Source organism: Trematomus bernacchii, unplaced genomic scaffold (genome assembly GCF_902827165.1).
Source record: "Trematomus bernacchii unplaced genomic scaffold, fTreBer1.1, whole genome shotgun sequence".
NCBI lineage: Eukaryota > Metazoa > Chordata > Actinopteri > Perciformes > Nototheniidae > Trematomus > Trematomus bernacchii.
In genome coordinates, this window is record NW_022987698.1 from 3,985,415 (window position 1) to 4,009,937 (window position 24,523).

A 24,523-nucleotide genomic window follows, 5' to 3' on the forward strand; every position below is an offset into this window, starting at 1 on the left:
ATCAAACTATTTTTCGACAGCATGATCTTCCACATTCTTTTGTATTTTATATGAATATATTAAGGCAAAAGTAAGTTTTTGTTGTTCAAAAATCGAATTTGACATTGTAGGCTATTACTACACTGCACAAGTAGGACACGCCTATTTGTATTGGATTCTTGTCCGCCTTGTTTTCATATGACCATTTAAAATGAAAATTCCTCATTAGTTGCTGAAAAGTCTTATATTTCCAATAGCTTCCATGTCATGTGACCCATTGTCTCCCTATTCTTTACCAGATTGTATGACTACCTAGTACTACTAGTACTTCACTGGACAAGAAGGACAAATCGATTTTGAGGATTTTAGACTAAGTAATGATCAGTAAAACTTAACTTATTTTGCACTCCTACTTGTATACCTTTTTTCCCCACTATAGAAGTATTTTTCCATCCCATCTAAATTTAACATAACCAAATAAGATAATTTAACAGACAGCTTTCTCCAAATCAATCATATCTGGTAATCTAACTTTAGAAATGGTATTCCTGGTAATGATTAGTAAAATAACCATTTTAACAAAAAGCTGATATTTAGTTGGCTACACCTTTAAACGCAATACAGAACACAATAAATCAATACTTATGAATAAAGTTAGTTGCAATTAGAAATCCACAAGAAAAGTGGGTTATTTTAGATTGTATTTAGTATTTATAAACTCCAGCAACATGAGATGAAAACACAATTATCTCCATCAGAGAAGGCTGTGCTTCTAAAACTGTGACTGTGCTTTGTCCACTAGGTGTCAGTGACGTTCAACACATCGACTGAGCTCCGAGTTTTACAACTACTTCACAGTTTTTATCAAGACACTGGTCTGTAGCCCATTACGTCCAAATGTAATTTGATTCTGTTTCATGTATTTTATTTTAACAGAGTTGACCTCATACTAGTATTGTTTATGGTCCTGAAACTGGACCATGGGATCTAAATCAACAAGCTAACAAAAATGAGGTGAAATGTATTACATTTTTTCTACTTAAACACTTTGTGGGTGATGGGTTTAAACACCTAAAACCTACCATTTGAGGAATGTCTTCCAGTTAATGAGTAAACTCTTTGTGGAGGTGTGGACCTATACGCTTGTTCCTGATGAAATAATAGTGGTTTTGGTTAGTTATGTGTCACAAGAGCTCTGTCGAAGTATTATAGTCTCTAGACTATCAACATTTTTAGATAAAACCAAACTAATGTAAAGATAACAGTGCCTGCCTGAACTCCCAGCTAAAACATTACAACATGGCAATAACAAATTAACAATGTTGTCAAGTAAAAAGTATAGGCTATAATGAAAGTCTTGCTTTGGTCTCCTATGTTGATGAAGCATTTAGGAAGTTACTATTTATCTCAAGTGACAGGGTTTCTGCCAAGTCCTCAGACATCCCCCCCCCGTTCTCTCTTTCTCTCTCTCTCTCACACACGCACACACACGCGCGCACAGAAACACACGCGCACACACAGGTTTATGATAATGAGGAGCCTCAAGGCGCAGGGGGAGCTGGAGCCATTTTCACCATTCAAGCGGAGTTACGCGGACTGAGCGGAGGTGCTGCTGCTCTTGTTGTTGCTGACGGCGTGTGTGCGAGTGTGTGTGAGCCGCTCCAGCCAAGGTTACTGCGGGTTAACGTCTTCAAATCAGCCGGAGTGACCAGAGAGAAGTGCGCTCGCTGAAAGCATGGCTCCTCTGCAACAAAGGGAAACTCACAGGCGGAAAGTTTAAAGGAATAAGGAGTGACACATATTCCCATTCGGAGACACACAAACTGAGGAGCGATGCACTTCGTTAAATGGGATTTGTTGTTGATTTTCTGGTGGTGTAAACTGGGTTCGCTGGTGCATTGTTACACCGTTCACATCAGTGAGGATGCGGGGCCAAGGACTGTGGTGGCCGGCTTGGAGCGGAGCGCGCGCTGTACTTTGGATCAGGTACTCGCTCCCAAATTCACGGAGCAGTTTCTGGAGACAGACGCGGCGGCGGGCATTGTGTTTGTTTCGGACTCCATAAAGTGCCTCTCGATGCGCTCCAACCCCTTTACCGTGTTCACTGTGTCTGACTGCAGGGACCCCGGCTACAGGCACCTCCTCACCAGCCAGTATGAAGTGCATGTTCACGGTAGGAACTGTTCAAACATGCGTAAAAGAAAACCTCAGTGGGACATGGAGGTGCTCAGTTTGTTTAGCACGGAGAGCCAACACCGGTCAGAGTGCCACGAAGCAGGCTCTGCTTTATTTGCAGTGGGGGGTCTGCTACCTGGAGCCCCTCTCCGCTGCAAAGTCACCAACACCCGGGACTTTTACTTTTCTGAGGGTGACTTGTGTGTGTCTGAGACGCTCTGCTGGATGCAGGACACACTCCGGGAGCTAGACCTCATCTGCGATGTGCTCACAGGGAATGGATTGAGTGCTGAAGTGAATCCCATTTCCATCCACTGGCGTGTGGGGCAGGGTCCCTTCAGGCAGGCCCACCTAGGGAAGTTGTTAGAAAAGGCAGCTCAGTCTGATTCAGGGATTGTGAGCAGGAGGAGGAGAAGCATCAACAGCAGCCCTCAGTTTCAACCTCCAATGTACCAAGTGTCTGTGGCAGAGAATCAGCCAGCTGGGACTCCTGTTGTTGTTTTGAAAGCAATGGATGTGGATGAGGGTGAGGCAGGCAGGCTGGAGTATTTTATAGAAGCACTCTTTGATAGCCGCTCAAACAATCTGTTTGCAGTGGACCCGATCAACGGTGCTGTGTCCACAATAGAGGTGCTGGACAGGGAGACTAAAGACACTCATGTGTTTCGTGTGACCGCCGTTGACCACGGCAAGCCCCGGCGTACAGGCATGGCCACCCTCACTATCACAGTCAGGGACACTAATGATCATGGCCCCGTGTTTGAGCAGGAGGACTATAAGGAAAACATCAGGGAGAATCTTGAAATAGGCTATGAGGTGTTAACTGTAAGGGCGACAGATGGGGACGCACCTGTTAATGGTAACATCCTTTACCGCATCATCAACAGTAACGGGTCCAATGAGGTGTTTGAGATTGATTCGAGGTCTGGTGTAATCCGCACCAGAGGCCTTGTAGACAGGGAGGAGGTGGACGCCTATATGTTGCTAGTCGAGGCAAATGACCAAGGTCGTGACCCCGCGCCCCGCAGCGCCACAGCTACAGTTCACATTGTGGTTGAAGATGACAATGATAATGCTCCACAGTTCAGTGAGAAACGCTATGTAGTTCAGGTGCCAGAGGACTTGAGCCCTAACACAGAGATCCTGCAGGTCAGCGCCACAGATCAGGACCGAGGGAGCAACGCTGTGGTTCACTTCAGCATCATGAGCGGGAACACCAGGGGACAGTTTTACATCGACGCTCAGACAGGTAACATGGACCTGGTGAGTCACCTGGATTACGAGGCGAACAAAGAATACACTCTAAGAATCAGGGCTCAGGATGGAGGACGTCCTCCGCTCTCCAACATCAGCGGCCTGGTCACAGTGCAGGTGCTGGATGTCAACGACAACGCCCCCATTTTTGTCAGCACCCCATTCCAGGCCACCGTGCTGGAGAACGTGCCGCTGGGTTACTCCATCATCCACATCCAAGCCGTGGATGCAGACTCTGGAGACAACTCTAAGCTGGAGTATCTCCTCACTGACACCACGCCAAACTTCCCCTTTAGCATCAACAACAGCACAGGGTGGATTATAGTGGCTGCTGAGCTGGACAGAGAGAGTGTAGATTTTTTCAACTTTGGAGTGCAGGCCCGAGATCACGGCTACCCTGTCATGTCCTCCTCAGCCAGCATCAGCATGACTATTCTCGACGTCAACGACAACAACCCAGAGTTCACTCAGAAGGCGTATTACATGCGACTGAATGAGGATGCATCCGTGGGCACCAGCGTGGTGACGGTGTCGGCTGTGGACCAGGACATCAACAGTGTGGTGACCTACCAGATATCCAGCGGTAACACCCGCAACAGATTCTCCATCACGAGTCAGAGCGGAGGGGGACTCATTACTCTGGCGCTGCCTTTAGACTACAAACTAGAACGCCAGTACGTCCTCACCGTCACTGCAAGTGATGGTACACTTCTTGACACCACTAAAGTGTTTGTCAATGTCACTGACGCCAACACACACCGGCCTGTGTTCCAGAGCTCACACTACACCGTCAACATCAATGAGGACAAGCCTGTCAGCACCACTGTTGTCGTGATAAGTGCCACAGATGAAGATACAGGTGAAAACGCCCGCATCACCTACTTTATGGAAGACAGCATCCCTCAATTTGACATCGACACCGACACAGGAGCTGTCACCACACAGATGGAGCTGGACTACGAAGACCAAGTGTCTTACACCCTGGCCATTACTGCTCGGGATAATGGCATCCCGCAGAAGTCTGACACCACCTACCTGGAGATACTGGTGAATGATGTCAACGATAACTCCCCCCGCTTCCTCAGAGATCACTACACAGGCTCCGTCATGGAGGACGTGCCGGTGTTCACCAGCGTGGTCCAGGTTTCTGCCACTGATAGAGACTCTGGGCTCAACGGTCGTGTCTTCTACACCTTCCAAGGGGGGGAGGATGGTGATGGAGATTTCATAATTGAGTCCACCTCTGGTATTATTCGAACACTGCGTAGGTTAGACAGAGAAAATGTGCCTGTATACAGCCTGCAGGCGTTTGCTGTAGATAAAGGCGTTCCTGCTCTGAAAACACCAGTAAATGTCCACGTTACAATCCTAGATGTGAATGACAACCCCCCTGTGTTTGAGAAAGATGAGTTTGACATCATGGTGGAGGAGAACAGCCCCATAGGTGTTGTTTTTGCACATGTGTTAGCCACAGATCCAGATGAAGGCAGCAATGCACAGATTATGTACCAGATAGTGGAGGGAAACATCCCCGAGGTGTTCCAGCTGGACATCTTCTCCGGAGAGCTGACTGCACTGATAGACCTGGACTATGAGACAAAGTCTGAGTATGTGATTGTGGTCCAGGCCACCTCCGCTCCTCTGGTCAGCCGCGCCACAGTCCACATCAAACTGGTCGACAAGAATGACAACCTGCCTGTGCTCAAAAACTTCCAGATCATCTTCAACAACTACGTGACAGACAAATCCAACAGCTTCCCCACTGGAGTGATCGGGCGCATCCCAGCGTTCGACCCCGACATCTCGGATCAGCTTCACTACAGCTTCGAGGTGGGCAACGAGCTGAACCTAGTCCTCCTGAACCAAAGCACTGGGGAGATCCAGCTGAGCCCGGCTCTGGATAACAACAGGCCCCTGGAGGCCTCCATGAGGATCTCAGTGTCAGGTGAGACTGTTTATAACTCTATGTCTCCCTCTCAGTGCAGTGAGGGGGAGAAGTTGTTTTCCTACTCTATTTCCATTAACACGTCCTGTCTCTTCATTTACATTTTCTCTTCGCTTCGCCTCACAAGATAATGGAAGTGATGATGGCTTAAGTATGTCTCCTCTGGCTTCAGTGTTGCAGAGGGATTTCTCTATAATATAAATATTCATGAAGGATGATTCATTTTCACTGTAGGATATTTGAAATAGTGCTGCAGCAAACTAATCTATTACTTACTCTTACTTAATTTTCTGGATCAATTGGTTGGTTGCTTGCTCTTAAACTTTGAGAAAGAATTATGAAAAATGTCTTGGAAAAGTGTTCCTTGTTTAGTCTACAACTCAAAGACATTCACTTTACAGTCATCGAGGAGTCAAGACACCTGAAATCATTCACATTTAAGAAGCTGCAATCAGAGAATAATTTGTTCATAATCGTTCAATAATTAATCTTTGCAGCTCTTATTTTTGAGCCACTCCACTTCTTCCCCCTTTCAAATAATCACACATGGCACCTGTTCCCAAAGATGTATTTAAGCATGTTAAGTCTGTTATTTAAATTCATTTTGGTAATGTAGGAGGTGCCTTCTGTCATTTGGCAACCCCTTATGAGAAGCCTGATTTCGCTCCGTCTATTGAGGAGATTTAATAGCTGTTTGTCTGAGCAGGTCTGTGTCCCGTGGGATCCACACTCCAGTGGCCACACTGACCATGCCCCATGATTGTCCATCATACCCCCCCTCCCACATACTATGAAAGACATAATTCAATTGTGGTTTCTTTCTATAGCTTGTGTAGAGTCATAATTAAGCGGTGATGTTATTTAAGTGTTGAATTGTTTGACTGGCTTGTTTTTTTCTCTCTGTAGTCGAACCGACGGGCTGGAATTGAATAGCTTTCAGCTTTCCTCCAGAGTGTTTAAGCCGGTTTGATGGTTAATTAAGAGAGAACAACAGTTGGTTGGGATGTAAAGCCTTGTTTGTTCCACTGTTTAACACTTTTACTTTAGGCATGAGAAGGTTATAGATCATTCAAACAAGCCTGGCACTTTTTGTCTGTTCATGCTCACTGCTGCTGTTGTCTCTCCTAACCTGCATGTCAGAAACTGCCTGCCTTTTCTGCACCTTTTAATCTTGCATGCCTGCACAAATTAGAGAGTTTGATTTGCTCCAAAAATGTGACTGAACTTGAATTGGACCCACAGAGAGTGGGGGGCGTGTTGTTGTTACCCTCTGTTGGAGCTTATTTGACGCAGTGTGATCTGCTGTAAATCTCACTCCACTTTGACCTTGGCACAACCTGAGAGAGGGAAACAGAGAGAGCCAGAGAACATTAGGAGATTGGTTTAAAGAGGAAATCAGATACTTAACAAGAACAGTGAGGATTAGGGCTGTAAGGAAATTCAGGAATTCATTGATTTGACTGAGTGAGACAGTGAAGTGATTGTTGATGAGTTGGCAGTGAGGAGCAGATACTATTTTTTTTTAAGTGGATAGTTGTTAGAATGGATAGGAGCTGAGCTCTGCCTCTCTTGAGAACAATAGTGAGCTGTCGATTGAGAGGCAGGCGCTCAAGCTCATACCAGGCCGTGGTTGGGGGCAACAGCTGTGACTCCACCACGGACCAATTAGAGGCTGTGTCTGCCCAGCGCGTCCCGCACCTGCTGGGGTTTATGTGTCAGCACCCCTGCCGGGGACAGAAGGAGACGGAGGGAGGCAGGAGGAGAGGGGGGGAAGGGGTGGAGGGTTAAGTTGTGGTGGTGTAAACTGGCAACATGTTGGAAAAATACAGTCGTACTGTAAGAGAGCAGGAAAGCCCTTAGACGGGCAACAGGAGGAGGAGGAGATGGGGTAGGAAGATGAGCTCCTCCAATAGATGCCGCTGACCCCAATTTTGAAAGGCTTCTCCCTCCAGGGACCTCCCAAGTCTTCCCATTATCTTTCTCTTCGTGCTGCCGTTTAAGAGGCCCCTTATGATGGACGATTTTTGATGGGCTCTTTTGTATGCTGTTGGACTGTGATTAACATCATTTTTGAGCACAGCTCCTCACTCTGAAATGGATGCAACGTTTCAAATGTAGCTGCACTTTGCTCAAGTTTTTAGGGTGTCCCATTTAGGAGCTTTACTACCACCTTTTAAATAATCCACAGATTATGATTATCTTCTTAATTTAGGAATATAATCCATTGCACTGCCCCAACTGCTCGTTCTACAGTAATTAATTTTCAGATAATGAAAACCATATCATGCCATATTAATATCTTCAATACAACATAAAGTATGACATATGCTTGATACTGTTATTGCAGTGACCCCCAGACATTTTAATAACCTGGGTGTCAATAACAAATGTTATGCTTCATTAAATCTCTTGGACTCTTAGGGATATCAGTGTCTAATCGGCAAGTTTCATTTATAGATAATGTGTGTTTTCTGTTTAATATCATGTCTAAATGTTATATTACCTTATGCTAATTTCTCCATGAGTCGATTTACAGGAAACAAGAGCCACCTCTTTGGCCTTTTCAGCAATCATCAACTCACTTCAAATGCACCATAAATATAATGGCTCCAAACTACCTGAGGAGCAAATGTACTGGTTTAAGTGTCATAGTATAAGTAACATTGACTCAATTATTTGTTTGGTTCACTTGCATCTAGATTTATTTTTCACTGCAATGGCAAACAGATGTTGTATGCACTGGCTTACAATTGGTTATCATAACCATTTAATTATGTAAAGGAGTCAGATTGACAGCAGTAGTGTGCTAGCATTGGGCCTGCCTCCTTACTAAATATGAGGAGAACAATAAACTCATATTAGGGTACTATTTAACTTATTTTTTCTGTACCAAAACTGGTTCCAGGTTTGAGGGATCTGTTCAGTTGTCGTTCCTATTTTTGACATGTTGAGAACGGAACTGACAAATGTGAAGATAATATTCAGTATGTGCCACTTCTGTATTATGAAGAGAAATGTGGTCACACTGCAGAATTGAGAGGCTGGTTGTCGTCTGAGGGATTAGATATGCTGCATCTGTATCCTGGGATGTGTCAGACCAGTGTTGACATACTCAGGGGCTGATCTACTGTTCCCAGGCAAGCGTGAGCCTGCATAAATAGGTGTTTGCATTTGATGGCTGAGATTTCCCCCCCTGCTTTTCTTTCATCTTTGAAGCCCTGTTAATTTCCGTATCGAAGCTATAGCTAATCCTACATCATCCCCTATTTTTTAACATGTTATTATCCTTTTTAGTTTAAATATGAAGTTAATTTGTTGTGTCTTCTGTAGTGTTGTCAACATTATGTTGAACATTAATTCCTGCACGTCTCTTGCACTATACAGTGGGATTGACACACTTCTAACCTCCTGGGTGGCAAAAATACAATGTATACATTATTCCAACTACGCCTAGAGGACACGTTGTCCTTGTTTAATCAAATTCTGAATCCAAGCCTGTACCATAGCCTGCATGCTTACTTTGCAAACGCCAATGCAGAGATTTTACAGACAAACACGCCTCCGCAACTAATGATGGCAGTTAGATTCAGCTCACATCACACTGCAGGTTGTACAGACGCTCAAATTACATGGTGGACAGCAGATATTCTCTGGCTCTGGTCAGTGTGGGGAGGGCAGAGACACTTTTAAGTTTCAAGCGTCTAAAGTGGTTGTTGATGCTCCAAGGTTAAACGACTTTGTTGTCAAACTTGTCTGAGACAAACCTGTTGGCATTCAGCCAAACCAACTGGAACAAACATAAATACGATTATATGTATCAGGTGTTTGGTTTTCAAAGGGTATTTAGTGCTTGAATAACTTATTTAAAATATTTGGATGCTCAGTGTTTTTCCTTTAATTAGATAACGCATAGATAATAGCAATGTATGTAGTTGAATTTCTTAGACCCTTTGCCCCCTGCCCTTTGCCAGCCTTGCATACGATTATGCTACAAGACTGGAATTTTAATAGAGGAGACTCTCTTTTTCATCACATATCGTAAAAGTAAGAGCCAAGACATTCTAAGCCAGCGTAATTTCATTATAATCTATTAAACCTTTAAGCTGTCTGTGGAGGGACTTTCTCAGGGGTTTGTGTTCTGTAACACTAGGCTGCACACATATTTTATATATGTGTGTGGCCTCCAACAGCTGGACCTCTCTGATTGCATTTCTTCCTCGCCGTCATATAATTATTTCACTCAAACAGAGCACGCCTTGGTTTCTGCGTTGGTGAATTTCTGTATGCCCTATGGTTGATTCATAGGATTCAAAGTCACAGCTTGCGAATGCTCGGCTGTGTTTGGTGCTGGAGTCATCTGTAATTCGCTCTTTTCATTCTCCCCGGATGGCGTTAGTCACACTCGAGGCTTGCTTGGAATGTTTGTAGCGAATGTGTTTCTCTTCTCTTTCCTCCATCTAACATCACCTATCACCTTGATCCTGTTTCTCTTTCCCCCTTTTTGTTTGCCTGTCACCATTCCCCATTTTTCTCCTATCTACGCGGGTCTATAGCTCTCACCCCTGCAACCTCCACTGTTCCCTCCCATCATTTCAAGCTCCTCCGCCCTCCCTCTTCTCCCCCCTCTCTCTCTCTCTGTCTCTCCCTCCTTTGACTGTGAAAGGAAGAATGCCTAAGAGAAATGCTTTGTTAAGCACCCAGTTGTCATGGTGAACCTAGCAATGCCTGAGAAATTCCTTGTGGGTGGGGACGGAGGGGTAAGGTCCCTTTTGTGGAGGGGAGATGGGGGGGAGGGGAGGCACATAAAGTTCCAAAGAGCAACTGTCCCCTTCTCCCTCTTTCCAGTGAGGCATGTAAGGCTTTCTTTGGACCTGTAATGCTCCGGGACACTGACCTGTCCCGCCCGCAGCTTTCACTGCCAACGTTTTTACAGGACAGTCAGCCGACACCTGACCGCAGATAAAAACTTTCCATGGAAAGGATAAAGTTTAGAGTTGCGTGTGATAGATGTGAGAGGCCCTGTGTTTGGAAGAGTTTAAAGCCTGCGGTGATATGATAGCGTTGTCTTTTAAGCTCTTTGATTTGTGACACAGATGCACTCAGAGGGTATCCGATATCTCTCTGCCGCCTTGTTTCTCAGCCCTGAACATCCTCCTGCGGGTCTCCCTCCGCCACGCTTGGTTGCATTGAAGGTCCGGAGGTGGGGTGAGGGTGCGGGTGAGAAGGGGGGAGGATGACATCATCTATATGTGTAAGGAGGGGAAATCGTGTTTGGGAGATTAGGACTGGGGCATCGGTGGGGTGAGGCCTTGTGGTGCTTGCATATATCTCAGCGTTGTCCTGCATTGTCCTCACTATCTCGGCAGACAATGGGAGTGGGATCTGTCTGGGACGACCCCCCCCCCCCCCCCCCCCCCACCCCTCTTTCATTGTGTCCACTTGTTTTCCCCGGTGTAGCCTCTTCATGACAGTTTCACCAGGCCTGCTAGTCATCCGTGACGTATCCTATTTACTGTACAGTCTGATTCAGGCACTTTTTAAACTTCATGACTGAGCACTTATGATGAAGCTCACAAGTAGTTAGACTTAGGCGTACGTCTGCAGGTGCCAGGTGAAAGTATCGCGGGGTAGCTATAAATAAAAAATAAAAATATATCCACATATTGAGCTGTAACCCCCTTTAGACACAAGTTATTATTGAGAGTGTGTGAAGAAAGAAAAAGAGTTTAGCTAAAAGTAGTTTATAAGTGGTCAATAAAGGTAAATGCACAATAGCCACGTTCACACCGCAGTACTTTTCCCACTTTAGTTCCGATATAGAGCCGAAATGTCACGTTCACACCAAAAAGAGCCGGAACTCAAATGAGTTAATCAGAACCTTTTTTACCCCCTTTTCCGTCCTTGCTAGAGAGCAGGTACTTTCGTGGGAGAAAAAGGTTCCTATGTCTGATTGGCTGGGCGGAATGCAAACCACGCCCCGTAAAACTCCCAAAAAGTTTTGTGAAGCCGCCATTTTATTATCCTTGCATTAGCATTATTAGCATTAGCATTAGCCCAGCGCAGAGAGACTAACTTATGGCAACACAAAAGAAAACATGGGAGCGGTGGAGATGAGGAGGTGTCGGCGTTCTGGCGATTTTCTCGGAAGGCTTCAGTAGAAGCTGCTGGGAGTCCCAGCAGCTTCTACTGAAGCCAGTCCCCAACTCCGGGGACTTCCGGCCGGGGACTTCGGGTGGCAGTATACACCGTGAAGTTGTTTGCGGCCTGCCAGTAAACCCAAAGCAGAAGAAGAAGAAGTGACGTCAGCGGCTTCATTTGCCTAATCCTTCCCCAGGAACTTATTCCGGTGTGAACGCGATCTGTACTTAGTTCATGAGAACTAAAGAGTTCTCATGAACTAAGTTCTGATGAACCTTTGTGGGAAAAGTACTGCGGTGTGTCATTTTCTGGGGGTTTCTCAATAAAATTAATAACAAAAGACAGAGTTTAGTGGCATTGGCTGTTATGCATTTAGCTTCTCCAGGTAAGGAATCTTTCATTGGTCATTGGTCAGGAGGTTTTTATTTGGAGCCAGAATTTCTGCAGAAATCTCCTCCTCCAAGAGTTAAACGTCACAAATCAGTGTTTCTTCATTGCTCTTTGGCTTGCTCAGATGTTTCATAGATAACTTAAGTTCCAGCCACCCATTAACAAAAATTGCAACGCAGTTCTAGTTGTTTTGAGACATTGTTATTTGGAATTGTCACATTTTACAATTGTTTGAGTAGTTAACCAACTGTTTAAATGGCTGTCTCTATATGGTTGAAACATCCATTATGGGTGCTCCAAATGCAAACTTGAACAAACTGACATAAACTGTGTTCAAATGAACATGATGCGAGGGGTTGATGAAGGGGTACTTGAGTTCATAAGACAGGTCTGTGTTGGGATGTTTGGAAATCACTGGTCTAGTACAATAGACCATAATAAAAAATAATTCCACACCTCCATCAGAGTAGAGAAATCATAACAAGTGTCTGCTTCTCACACTGTGAAGGTGACGGACAATGTTTCTTTCACAGGCCGTTACCTCTACGCAACACTGCGCTCATTTTGTATTGAAGCATAGTGAGATTTCACAGTGACCTGGTTTCATAGCTTAAACTCTGCCCTGCTAACTGTCAACATCAGGCTGTTAGACAGGAGGGCGAGAGGTGTGACCGGTGGAGGTGCTGAACCCCAACGTGAAGGATTTTGAGATGTTTCATCACAGTCTGATTTCTATTGATACTGACAGGAAGGCGTCAGGCTAACAAAACAGATGGTTTCGTCGTGAGCTGCCACACATTTACACATTACTATCACAGTACATTTGTGCTTTCACAGTTTGGTGGCACTCAATGAATGATAGTGACCAGGGCCGGCCCTTGGCATAGGCGACATAGGCGGTCGCCTAGGGCGCCAGATCTGGAGGCCCTTGATGTAATACATTTACATGGATCGAGGCTGATAACTACAGCTCAGTGAGGTAAAGGACTCTGAGTGTTTAGATAGTTCACTTTAGTCTAAGTTATCTCAGTGGGTCTCAAACGGTTTGGTCACAATTTATGTAAACAAATATTTCCAAGGCACACCTTTTATAATTATTAGGATAAATAAAAAAAGGTTTGAAATCATTCCAATGTATACTATAGGACAGTAAACCAAAAATATCGTTTAAAACTGGAGATATTAAAAAAAATGCATGAATAAATAAATGTTAACTGGTAAAATAAGATATGAATGAACAACAAAAATAAAATACGTTACATTCATTTGTTATTGGCTATGGGTTATTGGTTATGTTCATATACTTATTTGATTATTAAAATGTAAACCGATCTTTTTCATATGGGTGCTTTAGAGTTGTACCCCCTAGATCTAGTCTCTAGTAATTCTGCTCAAAGTGCACCAGATTGAAGCATTTTACTTTAAAATGTTAAAAAAAATCTTTCCGGGGGGGCATACCCCCGGACCCCCGTAGAGGATGTGACGTCCACCCGCCAATTAAAACATGTTCATACAATAATGAATACATTTGAAACCTTCTTTATGTATATAACCAACATGTCAATACGTTTCAGTTTTTGTAGTGTATTGGTCTTTTGTAGAGATTTTTCATTTATTCTTTATATATTCTATTGTGTATTGCTTGAAGGGGGGGGGGGGGGGCACCAAATCATAATCTTGCCTATAGGGCACCAAAATGTCTAGGACCGGCCCTGATAGTGACTATTTATACTGAAGATGCAGGTGGATTCTTTTTCAGTTTTGTCACTTTCACTACTGAACTGAGTGACTGTCTTTCCAAAAATATGTTCTTGGGAAAGTGTTTGAACATTAAACTCCCAGGATAAGTTCATATAACAGCCCGTATGGTTATTTTAGCACTAGTATCAAATATTTAGTATAACTTTGAGTTGCTTCCTGCTAAAGCTTCTTTATAAATGGCAAAGTGCTTATTGTCCAGCAGAATCAAATACCTATAAAATGACTTTTGGTAGGTTTGAATAACGGCCTCATGCGTGGTCACATCTCTGCATGCTAATGTCCTTTTACTATTCCGCTGACAGCCGTTTTCCTTTGATATGCAAATGTTCTGATCGGAGCTGTTCAGGTCTTTTCTGTGGCTCTAAGCTGCTTCACTATAGGGAAGAATCTGAGGAATGTCCGCTACTTGTGGTTTTCCGATACAGCAGAAAAGTGTCATCAGGGGATGCTGTGGCGAGGTCCGCAAATGAGTATGAATGGCCTCTCTCCGACGTAGTCAGCTCTCCTACCAAATGGAGGAATCGGGAGAGGGATTGTGGGATTGCTCTGACTCCTCTGGATGGAAATCCTTGGGTTGACATTGAGCCACAGCAGCAGTTTCCCTTATTGACTTCACAGGCACTGTAAGGAATTAGGTGTTGTTGTGTTGTGTTATCATTACCGCTGATTGTTGGTTGTTTTTCTTCAGGCCAATTAGGCTTAATTGCTCTGATGTAGAAGATAAAACAACCAGGTACAGCATTGTGAGACATTTGTAATCATTATTTCAAAGTCAGAGATGCATACATATTTATTTAACCCGATTATTCAATATATAAACACACAAACATACATGCACACAATCACACTCAGTGGGATTGCACGTTACGATGCTCAGTATAATTTGTGTGTTGATGTAACGGCCCTGACTCCGCTCAGATAACAGCAAATCTGCTGCGTAGGAGTTGGAGCATGCTTTCCATTCCCTCCTCTGAGAGTGAGAATCTCTGTTTTACTCGAGCTGTTGGTGTTCAGACGTGTTTAATATGGTGTTACCGTCGTTTTCCCTACAATTAAAACAACACAATTCTCTCATTGGTGGGTAGTAGTTTGTATCCGAAAATCCTCCTCCTATCCGCCTCAGTCTGCTGTCATTGTGCTCGGAAATTTCCCCCCAAATGGAGGTTGTTTAAGAATGTTTTTAGCGATTAGAGAAGCTTTAACGTCGTCTCTGCTCAAATGGCATGTTCAACCCTGAAGGCTACTCATTTCTCATCCGTCAATTGCTTTTTAAGCTAGGCAATATAATGTTTAAATTAGATTGGATAATTGCAGATGTAGGTGGCGCATATTTTAGTATTCTAAAGACACACTGAAAAAGGAAAATTCTAGTTACATCAGGTTTATCTCGATTAATCTCTCATGAAATGCTAGGTTCTCTTACTGGTTAACATTAACATATTATTGGTTCATCTTGAACATATACACACATGCAGCCAATCAAATATGATGACTAATTAAGCCTGTCCATCATTTAAAAACGTATGTTTGTAAATATCAGAAAAATAAAATACTGTTCAAGTTATAAATACATTTTTAACCTGATTCTGACTTTTCTACATCCAACTCACAGGTTTATCATTGCTTTGAGAAAAAAGATGATTAATTTACCCCTTTTAGAAGTGAAGTTATAGTCATTTGTTCTGGGCATGTCATTTTCGAGCCTGAGACCTGAAAAACAGGCTTTGGGCTTAACAGGTTAATAATTAAGTAGTCTCCTCCCACAATAATTGCATATCAGTAGACAAGGCTTTGAAATAACAATCAGGTAAAAATAAATAATACAAATATTTAGTTTTGTCGTAAATCTTCAGAAAGGTTTACCAAGTGGATGAAGGTTAGTTAAAACTGCCTAAAGTGGTTTAAGGCTTTGCTCATGTTTTTAAATCCACAGGAGAGCATGTTGTGTGATTTGAGGCTTGTGTTGATTTGTGATGCTGATGTGCTGGAGGAGGATGGAGGCCTGGTGGGAGTCGTTAGGGTGTTCAATACAGAGCGTGGTGGAGGTGGTGGGGTGTCCGCCTCGGCCGTTGCTTGTCTAGTGGGGGGTCAGGAAGAGGGGAGATGGGGGGGGGGGGGTAATGAGATGAAAAACCTGTCCCTCCCTTTGCAGTGCAGAGCCTCCACTCCACCCCCCACCCAGCCATCAGCCTCCATTCAGGCAGCAGAGGAGTGTTTCACCTTTCAGCCCCTGTTAATTCAAGCAGGCCGTCCCCCTCAGCCTCAGTTTACTGCGTCCCTTTTGATCACCCAGGACTCCAGATTCCAGCTTTTAAATTAAATCGACACCAAACAGAGTGCACTGGGTTTGAATGAAGAAGGCATCTGATAAGCTTGATCCCTCAGATGAGAATATTTTAAACACTGCCTGCCAAAGGAGCGCTGAGCCGCAGAGCTCCAACACCAAGATACACTCCTGCTCCCTCGGTCTTAACCCACATCAGCCCTCATCAGTGTCTGATTTTTTTCTTTCTTCTTTACTGGACTGTTAATTGAACCTCAGCTGGCTCACTGGTATGAAGGTGAGGATTAAGCCTGTTGTCCTGCGGGGAGCTTTCTCTTCCTGTATGTCCACTATCAAGTGGAGCGAAATCAAGTCCATTCCCATGAAACCATAAAAGATGACAAAACAGCAGGGAAAATACTCTTTGAAAAAACACTGTGGTTTATATAATCAGTTTGTAATCTAATGATTGCAGTTCTTCAATGAACCTCAATGGAAGTAGTACTAAAAGGGAAATATGGTAAAACATTGAACCACTATGCATCTTCCCCAATCATTTACATCAGGGAAAATTATTTATTTTTAAAAATGTTTTCTGTATGTACAAATTAGGCATTATCTAATACTACATGTTGGTGAAATTAGGTTACATTCACAGAACCGTAGTGTCTTGCCTTAACTTACATTGTGTGTTTTAACATTGGGTGCCTACAGTTGTCATCTGTAAGTGTTCCGGCCTCGACTGATTTCACTCTTTGCCAGCTTTACAGTTCAGGGGGCCCCTTGTTGACGGGTCGCAGCACCTGGAGGTTTAATCTCTGGCCATAAACGTGTCAAATTGACGAGACAACTGAGATGTGATTTCTACTGTGGAAGAAAAAAGAGGAAGTGAACATGTAGTACAGTCAGGGTCCCATACACATGCAGCAGCAGAGAAGCAGTAATTAATGGGTCTTCCAAGGGCATGAGTATTTAAAAGTAATTAAATTACACTGTGTCCTGTTGGTGGCCCCACAGCGACTGTACTCTCAGCTCTGCGTTGTGCGGAGATGTTGTCTGTCTGTGACATTGTGTGGACTCAGTGGTGCGGTGTTTGTCAGCAAAACGCAAACATGACCCTTTTGACAGTAGTTTCACACTGAAGCAGCTCGTTAACAGGGTTTAAATGTAAACACAATGATTGCAGACAGACAGCTGTTCCTGTTTCAGAGGTAACTGTATTTCAGAATATCCTAGTTTAACCTGTTACATAATTCTCCAACATGTGATTGCACAGTTCTTCTACTGATGTGCAAACAACACAATTATATATTTGCATTCATCATTATTTCCTGGCATTGTCATTGCTGCACTAATTTTAAATGTGTTTTATTTATTTCTCCTGTCTACCAGTGGCAGAATTTCCTCCATGTTGGTATTTTCTTTTCTTTTTGTTTCCACTTCAACCATAATCCTGACACTGTGAGGCTCCCTGAAACCAGACATCGTCGTACCTTTAGCCTATCATTTAGGCAAATTGGCACCTTTCTAAAAGTATGCTGAATTAGCTTTTAGCAGATCCTGTTTTCACTTTATACATTACTGTAAACCAAAATTACTTTAATAGCTAAGATCTTAAAAACATGCTGAGTCTCTGCCAAGTTCTGCCTTTTTCTTTTCTTTTCCAAAGGGATTTCAGAGATAATGATATACTTTCTAAGAGTAATCCAAAAATATGTGTGTTCTTTGTTTGAGTTCAGATTTGACAGAGTTAGGACTCCACGAAAGAGTAGGATGTTTGATGCAAATTGCAGCAATTGAGCACTAAGGGTTTTTTAAGTATCCTAATTTCTTCCATGAGCACCTGTCCCTTTCTCCTCTCTCAGCGTCTTCACCTCTCATCTCCCCCCCTCCCTCCTCACTTTACCTCCCACTGCATCTCACTATGATTTGCTTTATTTTTATTATTTTAAATGTCAACTTCTTCTGGAGATAATGACCATCTTCTGCTCTCATCATGTGATCACTTGAGAGACGATTTTACAGTTTACTTTAAGTAGAAGTATGTCACTAGATAAAATGTATTATTCTTAACTTTCAAGAAATAATAGTTTAACCCCAAGTTGTTCTGTTTAGCAGTTTGATATATGCAAGCCCAGATCTCACTGATCCGCCCATAAACAAACAAACATCCAAACGGAAAGTAATGCTCTGCACGCTCATTTCTAAATCATAAACTCATTAAAGCTAGTTAGTTTTCAGAGCGGCTCGCTAGGTTGGAGCTGTTTACGCTGTGAACTGCAAAGACTTCCACAGGCCTCTACCCTCCAAAGCGATTTTTAATTTATGATCTCCCTATTGATCTTGGAAATGGGACCCCATGGTTGCGCTCTTTGATGCATTGAGTTATCGGAGCGTGCTGCACATACTGTAGTGAACTGATGCTGAACAGCTAAGACAGCCTCTGCTCAACCTCATTACCTTCTTACCCGGAGGTTCCCCCTCTTCATGACACACTTCTGCGGAGAAACACACGGTGCTCCGGATCGCAGAATAAACGTACTTTCGTTTGATTGTGGCGTGCTTTCTCATAAACCATTAGACATGTGATGAATTGCAGCTTGAGAGAGCTGCTCGAGTGCGATTATTTATCTTCTCTCCACTGTCATGATGATAAATGGTATTTCTTTAGACTCTGTAATGTTCTCCCCCTCCCCACAATAACTGGAAAGTGTTTTCATTGGCTCTGTGTTTAACCTGCACATGAAGAGGCGGAGTAGGCTGGTTTTGAGTAAGCAGAAGTAAGACACACATAGCTGTTTTCTCATATGACCTTAGAACAAGGGCGCCGGAAGCGGGGGGGCCAGGGGGCCATTGGCCCCCCCACTTTTCAGCCCTGCCCCACATTTTCGCAGCGGCGGATGCCATGGAACACTGTACAAATCCCGTTTCAATAATTCCCCTCTACTCTAAAGTCGCATCTAAAACGCGATCTGATCTAGCTGTGTATATTTTGTTATGTTTGATTGTTATATTCAATCTCATTAGCTACAGGTATTTTTTAAGCTTGTAAAGCTCTCACTCGCCACTCTGCTGTTCCACAGTGCCGCTTCCCCCCCCTCTGCTGAAATTATGAATGTAAGGCGTATAGTAATCATAGATAACACGGCAGGGTCCGTTACAGTTTGTTTTTATCTGATTTCAAATAAACAAAGTCTTGGCTTTCAGAATATTAAACTTGTTTTGGCAAATTCAGATGAAAAATACAACTTTGAAGCTTGTAACGGCATAATTACAAGCAACGGAGTAACTTAACGTCACTGCAGGCATAACAGCAGGTGTTTCTTGTGAGTGTTTTCCCCGGGAAACAAACACAATACACACAAACGCAAAAATACACAAACACACACGTATATACACACACACACTCGCGGGCTTCCCCTATCTTCCCTTCGTACTATTTTGATCATTTGCTCCGCTAATAATCAATCAGATCGATCCAGAGAAGAGGAAACTTTAAAGGCCTTTTTCTCAAAATGATGACTCTGTAACAGTCATTATATAATGTGACATATTTTGCTTAATATTTGGAGTAGCCTACAACAACAATCCTGATATCATGAGAAAGCTATGAATCTCCTCTTTCCAACAGTGTATACAACTCAAAATGTGTCTTCGGGTCAATGCGACTGATTTCGATGGAGCAGGTCACTTTGCATTAGGTAAAATAAAGCAGGCAGACATAACAGGAAGAATATGTACATTTTAACCCAATCAAATAGGACATTGTCACACCATTCAAATGTATCCATGTAAATTACAACCAATAAAAAAGCTTAGATGTGTTTATTCCTTACGTTGTTTACTTTATTTGTTACGTTGTTCTGTGTGTGTCAGCCGTTAACCTAGATAGAAAAAATATACACTTGCAAACACGTCAGAAGAACCAGCGCAGAAGAAAACTATACAGTCAATCTAAACTTAAATGAACAACTGGAAGGTCACATCCCTGACATCCACGTCTCCGGAGCCTGGACCTTCATCAATCATAGAACCAGCGAAGCCAGATGAACCCAAAAGCAACAGCTCTGCGGCCGCAGAGACTGTCAAAACCGCCGCCACCGCCGTCGTTGAACCGAAACAGGCTGGTTCCGACTGCATGGAGGTTTGTTGTCGGGACATTGAGACGGGTAAAGCTGCAGCTAACTGACCGCTAGATCGTCTGGGCAAAGAGAAAGGTACTTCAACGCAGAATGGTACAAAAACAGAGAGTGGTTAATTCTTTGCAAAACCACTAAACGGGCCTTCTGTGAAATATGCAGATTTGCTGCTGTCAAACGGCTTGTCACTTTCTCAAAATGTGGAGATGATAGCTTTGTTAATATCGGAGTTAATAACTGGAAAAAGTGCCCAAGCCTCCTGGACAGCCACGAAAAGTCTAATTTCCACAGAGAGTGTATTAAAAAAAAGTGCGCTTTCTTCAGTCAAACACCAGTCAACATACAGCTTGTCAAACAACAGCGTATTGAGCAGGAAAAAAGAAGAGATGGAATGATGGAGCAACTGCGCTGTCTGCAGTTTCTAACCCGACAGGGCCTGGGGGCATGCGGATAAGGAGAGCAATTTCCAAAAGAACTCGTAGCTGAGAAAAACCCCACTCTGAAAAGCTTCATGCTCACCGGGAAATATGCATCATGAGACAATTAATTAACTTATACATCTAATGTATCGGGAGTCTCTCATCACTATATTAACTGAAATTTAAAAGCAATGCAAAACATGCAGTTATTGTGCTTCCAGCAAACATCCACTGATAAACTGCGATGTTAACAACCTCATGATAACCTCATATTTTTTTAACTGAGGATCTACCTGTGTTTAGTCTAGAAAAAGGTAAATGTGTGCATTTTATTATAAAGTTGTGTATATTTACAGACTGTTGCAAAAACTAAGAAACTTATAAACATCAGGTTTAAAACTAAAAGAGCTTTACAAAAAAGTAACACAATTAGAGATGTTTGGAGTTTTATTTTAGTTATTAATTTACATTTTTTGTCAAAGAGATGCTGATTTGATACCGTTGATACAGTTACGGCATTTCCTGTTTCTGCCGGAGAGAGGGGAGTTTGTCCTAAAGCTTGCCGCTGTATGTACTCCCTCCATCTGACAGGAGGGAGCCTCATGTGTCACTCCACGGAGTTCACTCCGTCACGGAGGGGGAGTGTGTAGGGGTAGGGTGTAGGGCGTGGTTTGGGATTGGGCCATACACACGCACTTTTTTGGCCCCCCCCACTTCTAAAATGAATCCGGCGCGCCTGCCTTAGAACAATATCAGTGGTAGCATGTAGCAACACAACCGGGGAGATGTTCAGTATTAGAAGCATTATCACTTAACGGAAATACACTGCTTCATTAAGGCGATTGGTGGTGTCTTCGTAAAGTGGTCAGGACTCATGATATGATGCGGGTTAGGCTAGGTCCATAGGCTGTCGTTAATTTTGTCATAAACAACCAAGTCTCTTGCCGTTAAATAGTCTGACGTTGGCAATTACTGACAAAAATCTTAATTGCCGTTCAGTGTCGATAACCTTTCTTCTTGACTTCACTTCTGTTTTCTACCTCTTTTTAATGCCAGTCCCCATCATGCCTGCTTTCTCCGCATGAATTCTCGCACAAAGAGCGTTTTCACACATGAACTCAATCGGACATTACGCTGTACCAGGGAGCTGTCAGGGTAAAGTCTGTTTGATGTCCTGTCTGAATGATTTGGCATTTGTGTTCTCACAAACAGCTCCTCTGGTGATGGACATTATGCCGAACTGTTTACTCCTCATTAGCCTGGTGGGTTGCTTGTTTTGTCACAACACGTAAATTGGGAAGCATGGAGTGAATTTGACATTTTCCAACCTCTTTCAGTAATTTAAATGCAGCTTTCTTGTTTGAGTTGACGAGGTGTTTCTCTCTATGAGGCAGACACCTGCACTGGTGCCTTATTACATTCTCTGCAGAGCTTTCTGTAGAGGAGGCGCGGGTTCAGCCTGCTAACCTTCAGGCCTCTGAAGGTGATGCCTTCATTTGCTGTTTTCTTTGGTTGCTGCCTCCTGGATTTGGACAGTTTATTTTGTGTCCCCACAGCTCAGACTTACAGCATTGGAATCGTGTTGACCCCTCTGTCTCTTTCTGTCTTTAATGCTGTCTTCTACACACAGACACAAAGCAAAAGTACCACAATATAATCCTTAAACTGCGAGAGAGAATATATAACTGATCAATGGTCAGAGTCGAGGCTCTGAGGAAGAGGGTCAGGGCTTCTCTCCGGTGATGTCTCTGTCCTCAGTAATTTGGTCACACAGTCAGTCTGATCTTTATCCACCATGACTTTGTTGACATTTTCTGGGATTCAACTGGGAGATTTAATGGCAACTTTGTGCTCTAATTAGGCCAGTCTCCCCGATTTGTTCTTTCTCTCTCAGTCTCTCTCAGCAGTTTATTATCCGGGCCACCAAGATCCCACGTAGTCTTCAAACTGAAATCAATATATCCTGATTTGACTAGATGTCTTTAAAGCAAGAACACGGTACTAAAGGCTCTCTGTGTTCATATTACATCGTGTTAGTGTATTATTTGCCGTTTGTAATCCTCTTGACGAAGGTTGAAACTGGGTTTCATTAATATTTCAGATATAAAAAGCACCACACCTCCCCTACACAACCTCCTGGCTGATAATGAATGTTCTGTGTGATGAGGAATCAACAACCTTCTGTCAAACACAGTCCCTGTGTGTTTCTGAGACTTCTCTGTAATGCTTGTTTACATTCCCCAGTTTATTGTCAGAAGGATTTCTTGTCTCTGAGTCTGCCTGACTAAGACAATGAGACTAAGACAATGAGCTCTGCAGAGTATTCCTTTTATGTACTAGAAGAGTTGAGTTAAAAAAAGTAAAACAGGCAACATAGTCTTAAAAAATATTTAGTTTTGTGTATCTGGTGAAGATCTTTAAATCAACATTTGATCAAGAAAAGGTGTTGTGAGGTTTTCGAATAACAGTGATACTGTCTTCATTATAGACTCTATTCTTTTTATTTATTGTCATGTTGTCGGTTTTCCTCAACCTCAGCGATGACTAAACCGCCACAGTTTCAGTCTACATGCTTCTGTATTGACGTATGGATCACCACCACCCACCCACCTACAAACACACACCTACACTCACTCACACACACCTACACTCACACACACACCGATAAACACACACCTACACTCACACACACACCGATAAACACACACCTACACTCACACACACACCGATAAACACACAAACACACAACGCTGTACACAGCCTTGGCAGTCCTGCAGCCACAGTGTGTGTTTAATCTTTTCCCTGGCGCCACTTCCCAGCTGAGAGCATTCCTGGCACCCAGAGGCCCAGAGGGGGTCGAGCTCCGGGCTGAGAGTAGTGTCACACTTCAGAGCTGGCACCTCGTCACCATCTAAGCATCCCCCTCTTCCTCCTTTTTGGCCAAAAACGCTCCGCTTACCCTCCGTTCCTGAGCGGAGGATCCTTCCATGGAGAATGACCTCTTTGAAGGATGGTCTGTTCCTTTCAGAGCAGATTCTCCTCGCGCTCAGTTTCCCAGCGCTGCGTCTCCGTCTGGAACTCTGCCCGAGACCCAGACCAAGAATGTAAATTGGCAGAGGACATAATTAAGGCGATTTCTGTCCTTATATGTGGCCTAACCTTTAAGAGCCTCTGTTCACTGAGAGCTGTGTTTCCTGGCTACTGTTGCTGCAGAGTATCAGTTATAATATGAGCTGAATGGATGAGGAGGAAACTGGCAGAGGGAGAGAGGAGATGTTGTTGGTTTGTTTCTTTCATGTTAGGAAAGATTTCAGATTTAGTTAAATGTGGCGAAAGTGTAAAAACACGGCTGTTCAATGAGGTTTTACAGTTAAAACACATTTCTATCTATAACCTGGAAACATTCAAATAGACAGATTGTTACGGTATGTAGGATTCCAATTTGCCTTCAATGATTTAAGAAAGGAAGTCATGGTGATTGTTTATAAATCATAAAAGTCTTATTTTTAGGAAAAACATCAAACAACTTCATTACTATAATAAATGCATTTGAGTTTTAGACAAGCTTCAAGGCGTCACCTTGAGATCTGTGAAATTGTGACGGTCATTGATTGTTAATAGCAACATTTTTCGAGGCCTGGATTTAAATAAGTTGTAATATTCCTTACTCTATTATTAAAACCAAAATCCATCGAACCGGTTCAAGGTTTCTTGACCGCTATGTTGGGAACCACTATCATCAATAGATAGAATATCAGAATAATAGGCAGATTAACTGTTGATCAAAACAACCATATGTGAATCTCTACTTACATTTCTCCTCTGTTTGAAAGTATAGAGCCCCTCTGCCTTTGTCTTGGCTCCCGGTGTTTTCTTGTGTGCACAGGTGTGTGTGTGTGTGTGTGTGTGTGTGTGTGTGTGTGTTTGTGTGTGTGTGTGTGTTTACAGTAAAGTGTGAATAAGAGGAGCGACCCTCCTCGTCTCTGTACTTTGATTTGTCCCACTTCCTCTCCTAAGGCCCTGTATTATTACTGTGCTGGAAGTGCTTGACTGAAAGTAG

The 24,523-nt window shown here is 43.2% G+C and overlaps 1 protein-coding gene across 1 annotated transcript in view; it reads left to right on the top strand.

The window, feature by feature from the left end:
- Window positions 1-1,548: 1,548 nt before the first annotated feature.
- celsr2 (cadherin, EGF LAG seven-pass G-type receptor 2) overlaps window positions 1,549-24,523 on the top strand; it is a 67,044-nt gene continuing 44,069 nt past the window's right edge. The window contains exon 1 of the mRNA XM_034139577.1: window positions 1,549-5,353. Within this exon, the coding sequence (XP_033995468.1) occupies window positions 1,813-5,353 (3,541 nt within the window). The 5' untranslated portion in view covers window positions 1,549-1,812. The remainder of the gene's footprint in view (window positions 5,354-24,523) is intronic.